Source organism: Pelobates fuscus, chromosome 12 (genome assembly GCF_036172605.1).
Source record: "Pelobates fuscus isolate aPelFus1 chromosome 12, aPelFus1.pri, whole genome shotgun sequence".
Taxonomy (NCBI): Eukaryota; Metazoa; Chordata; class Amphibia; order Anura; family Pelobatidae; genus Pelobates; species Pelobates fuscus.
The window spans coordinates 115,230,670-115,235,794 of NC_086328.1; the positions used below are offsets into that span (position 1 = coordinate 115,230,670).

The 5,125-nt window shown below is 36.8% G+C and overlaps 1 protein-coding gene across 1 annotated transcript; it reads right to left on the reverse strand.

The window, feature by feature from the left end:
- Nucleotides 1-704: 704 nt before the first annotated feature.
- On the reverse strand, nucleotides 705-1,923 carry LOC134578325 (uncharacterized protein C11orf96 homolog). The gene has a single exon (XM_063437311.1). The coding sequence runs from the start codon at nucleotides 1,488-1,490 to the stop codon at nucleotides 1,152-1,154; it is 339 nt and encodes a 112-aa protein (XP_063293381.1). The 5' UTR covers nucleotides 1,491-1,923; the 3' UTR covers nucleotides 705-1,151.
- Nucleotides 1,924-5,125: the final 3,202 nt, after the last annotated feature.

The following is a 5,125-nucleotide window of genomic DNA, read 5'->3' on the forward strand; positions in this document are numbered from 1 at the left end:
TTTATATACAATGCTCAGCTATTCCTAGTTATTGATTTATCAATTTATATTGGTCATTTTAGTTATTGATTTATATACAATGCTCAGCTATTCCTAGTTATTGATTTATATATTTATATTGGTCATTTTAGTTATTGATTTATATCCAATACTCAGCTATTCCTAGTTATTGATTTATCTATTTATATTGGTCATTTTAGTTATTGATTTATATCCAATCCTCAGCTATTCCTAGTTATTGATTTATCTATTTATATTGGTCATTTTAGTTATTGATTTATATCCAATCCTCAGCTATTCCTAGTTATTGATTTATCTATTTATATTGGTCATTTTAGTTATTGATTTATATCCAATACTCAGCTATTCCTAGTTATTGATTTATCTATTTATATTGGTCATTTTAGTTATTGATTTATATCCAATACTCAGCTATTCCTAGTTATTGATTTATCTATTTATATTGGTCATTTTAGCTATTGATTTATATCCAATACTCAGCTATTCCTAGTTATTGATTTATCTATTTATATTGGTCATTTTAGCTATTGATTTATATCCAATACTCAGCTATTCCTAGTTATTGATTTTTTATTCTATGTTGAGCTGTTCTGAGCTGTTCTGAGTTTATTTCTATTTCGGTATTTATATTACCTGTAACCCAGATGACAAGATATGGTCAATTCTTCACAAACACACAAACATTCAATTATAAACAGTTTATTTAGTCATAAAAGTAACATAAAAATATAAAGCTTATATTATTTCACATATACAAATGCACAGAGTTCTTACATTAAATAATCTATTGAAAGCATATGGCTTTTTTTTTTTATCACATCCACATTCAAATATTTATTGAAAGACTAATACTGTTGGATGGGAAGAGTATTCAAAGGGTCAGTAAGGGATAGAAAAATATACATATTTATTACAAAACACTTCTGTAAACATCCTGGCATATGGGAGGCATCAGGCAGACTCCCTGCCAACCCAGAAAATAAAACCACAAGTCCTATGTGCTAGATGTCCATCTCTCAATGTCACCTGGAGGAGGTGAGGTTTCCAGAAGTACGCCACAGAACCCCCTGTTCTACTCAGGCTTTGGGGGGATTCGTTGTTGTTTGAGGTCTTATCTCTCAGATTGTGGGTTACAGAGATGTGTCAGAGTCACTGGAGTCCAGACTGAGTTTGTGGCTGTTCAGCTTGTCCTTCTTGAGGTGAAGATGGAGAGAACCCCTCCTCAAGGAATCCAACGATTTTAAGAAGGATCTCCTAGCCTTCTCCTCCTCGTTGGGGGATGCTCCTTCCTCCTCTACCTCTCTTATCTCCTCGAAGGACAGAGGCTGGATTTTTAGCCTGTTGAGTTTATTTCTCCTGAGAGGTCCACTGGATGGAGAAGGCTGAGGCAAGTCTGCATAGAGAAAAGGACCCTGGCGTATGGCTTCCTGATAGCTGCACAGCTGGTCCTCACCCTGGTTGGCTGCCATGGTAACAGAAGATGAAGGAAGAATAACTTGTAGCAAGTGATGAGAACTCCCAGACACAGGAGCAGAGTCAGCAGAGGATGCTGAAGACTTGAAGAGTTCAAGCTTTGATTTGTAGTGGAAGCTGGTCTCTCAAGTGCTTTTCTCCTGGAGCTAGCTGCCTCTCTGCTTTATACCCCATTCTCCACCCACTCACCACCCCCTCATTGACAGTCCTCTCCTTGTAAAGTCTGAATCCGGTGACGTTGTCTGGTGACACAGATATGAGGAGTTGGGTTGGAGAGGGGATCCTGCCTGGGAAATGAATGGATGAGGGGAGGGATTTCTCAGCATGGGGTAGGTGAATGCTAAATTAAGATCCCATGTGTCTGATTAACAGCTCTTCCTGAAATCTCTGCATAGAAGGATCAAGTGTTGCTACATGTATCAGGTCTGTGGGTTCTGTTTACCCCCTGCTGCTTGCTGGGCTGATGATGTCTCTTATCCCTTAATTAATGTTGCTATTTACATAACCCAGGTGAGCAGGATCGATACAAATAGCATCCGATCATTGCTGATTGACAATGTGGTAATTACAATCGGTTTCCTCTTTAGATCTAATTTGCCAATATTTCTGACTTAAATTAAGAATATGGGGTTTGTTAGTATCACATGGCCTTTCCTATATATCTTTATATTCTAAAACAGGTAAATATCCTGGTTTTCGAGATGTTACTCATTGGAGAGTGGGTATGATATGGGAAGGGAATAAACTGTAAAACAGGGGAAATGCACTGAAGCCAATGGATTATTATTAGTGGGATTTATATAGTGCTTTACAATATTATAAAGGGGGAAATTTAAAATAAATGAGACAATTACAAAATGTTAAAGGGACAATAGGTTGATGAGGACCCTGAGTTTATAATCTAGAGGATTATATTATTCTCAACTACTGAACTTCAGGGCATAGATCCCTCATGCTGGGAGGAGTGACTCATATAATGAGAGCTAGCTGGATGTATGCCTGACACAGAACAGTTCATCAGCAATATATATTTTATATGGTAAATATTTAAAGAATAAAAACTGTATATGGCACAAGAATCAAATTTATTGAAGGAAAATAGTTTTCCCTATCCCAGTAAATACTATTAAAGAGTTGAATGCAAGGAGGGAGGAATGGAGCAGTGGTAAAGTTAAAAAAACAAAAAACGAATTGTTGAGAATTAAAGTAAATTCAAACTGAATATGTAATTCTAGGTTAAAACAGTTGAACTGAAAATATAGCTCTGCTCTGTTTACTTAAGCCTATATTAAACAAAAAAAGTGTGTTTGAGATCTGAAATCTAAAACTTGCAGGGTTATTTACAAAGTGAGAATTCAAAGTGAATTTCTTCTAATTTAAGACCAGAGTAGCTAAAAGGAAAGTATAGCTGACCTAATTTTTCCAGTTCGCATTTTTTGGCCTTAAATGCGAAATTCTGTTTGAATTTTCCCTTTGGTAAAATATCATTTTATTATTTATATAGCACCAGCAAATTCTGTAGCGCTGTACAATAAATAACCTGGACACATGGAAATCCACAAATGCATGTCCTAGAATTAAACGCCTTCATCTTGATTCACTTTTAATCAGCATAGGTAGAAGAGGAGAAGTTGGTGGTGGAGATTGATCAAAGAGACGAGGACACTGATACAAGTTATTGTCGCAAAAATAAAAAATATAGAGTAGAATTTATTTTTGTAATTCATCCTACGTGGCCTAAAATTTCCAATTATCTTCATAGTAGATCTTGCCAGCTGAGCAGAACCTTAAGGGGAAAATGACCATTAAATAAGTAATGCTGATTATCCAGATATAAGATACAAAATGACAGTTTTATTTTCAAAATATTCTACATCACTCATTGATCCTTTCTTTTTTAGACTAGGGAGTTGTAGTTCAATTGTCAGATTTCTACTACAATTGAACTACAACTCCCACTAATCATTACATTATCCACAGCAGTATTTTCAGAGCAAGAAAGAAAAATGCTGTAGGCCTTAACTACTAATTAATACTTTTTATAGGGGGCAGCATAAGCACCATAACCACTACAGTGTTACAGTTGTTATGGTGCCATAGTGCCCTAGCCCTGCCCGTTGTGCATGAATCAAACAGTTTTCACGCAGAGCGTTTCATGTACACCCATTTCCAGCAGTCTTTTTTGGGATGTGCATGATTGCTTGTTTTTTTTTTTTTGTTCTGTACATTCTGTGGTCCCTGGTTTTGTACAGTGACTGTTCTTTGCACAGGAAACATTAAACTATTGCAAGTGGTAACTCTCAATTCCTGGCCTTCTCTCCCAACCTGTCGAGAAGCAGCCTTGTAAACCTTAACAACGTTTCCTACCACTAATTTAATCAGTAGTTATTTAAAGAAAAGATATTAGTTTTCACAACAGGTCTCTTCCCATGCAGCAAGTGCGCTGCCAAGTCAGTAACATTACGAGAATAGTCTCCACACGCCTTCCCATTCACAGACCAGAACATGATTCATATCACTAAACACCTTTACAATAGAGATTTTTTTAACCCTTTAACGGGTACTAGGAGAACTATTACCACTACACCTTACTATAGTGCAGCTAGTCTTTGTGCGCCATCCTCTCTGATTTGTAAAAGTACAAGGTGTGGTTTTATAAAAATGTAAGATTTCCCAAGACTCAAATACAGCTCCTTAGCCGCAGACTAAATTAATTTCACGTCCAATCTGCATTATTCATTCACATCTGGACAGCAACAATAGACAGTAGATGTCAAGTCCAGTGATCCGAGATTGGAGAGCTATGGCGTTAACCTTTTTTATTCACTAAGCAAGTCTTCATGTATGTGTGATTTCCCACTTTTTTTTAAAATCAATATCCCCAGGATTAGCCCCAAGTTCAGCAATAAGGCTGTCAGATGACAATGGGAATTGCAGTTCTGCATTTTGGGACCTCCTGCCTTAAAGGGACACTATTGCTTAATGATGCTGTTTTGGTGTATAGAACATGCCCCTGCAGTCTCACTCCTCAATTCTTGGCCATTTAGGAGTTAAATCACGTTGTTTATACAACCCTAGACACCCCTCTCTGCATGTGACTTGCACAGCCTCTCTAAACACTTTCTGTAAAATCAGCTAATGTTTATACTTCCTTTATTTTAAATTCTGTTTAACATAGAATTTCTCCTCTCCTGCTCGGTTAATAGCTTGCTAGACCCTACAGGAGCCTCCTGTATGTAATTAAAGTTCAATTTGCAGACCAGGAGATAAAACCTTTTAAAGTTAGTTACATCAGATTGAAAATGAAACTATTTTGTTTTCATTCAGGTTGTGTCAATCACAGCCAGGGTAGGACTAGCAAGGGCTGCATAAACAGAAACAAAAGTGATTTAACTTCTACATGGCAGTTAATTGAGCAGTAAAACTACAGAGGCATGATCTATACACCCAAACTGCTTCATTAAGCTAAAGTTGTTTTGGTGACTATAGTGTCCCTTTAAACCCTAAACAGTTAGGAGTGCATGGTTGTAGTGAATTGAAATCTGGAAAAGCATATTTAAAATGTGTACTAATTCTCCAGCTCATCGCAACTCACAGCTTAGTGAATAAACCCCAGAGAGTTAACGATAGC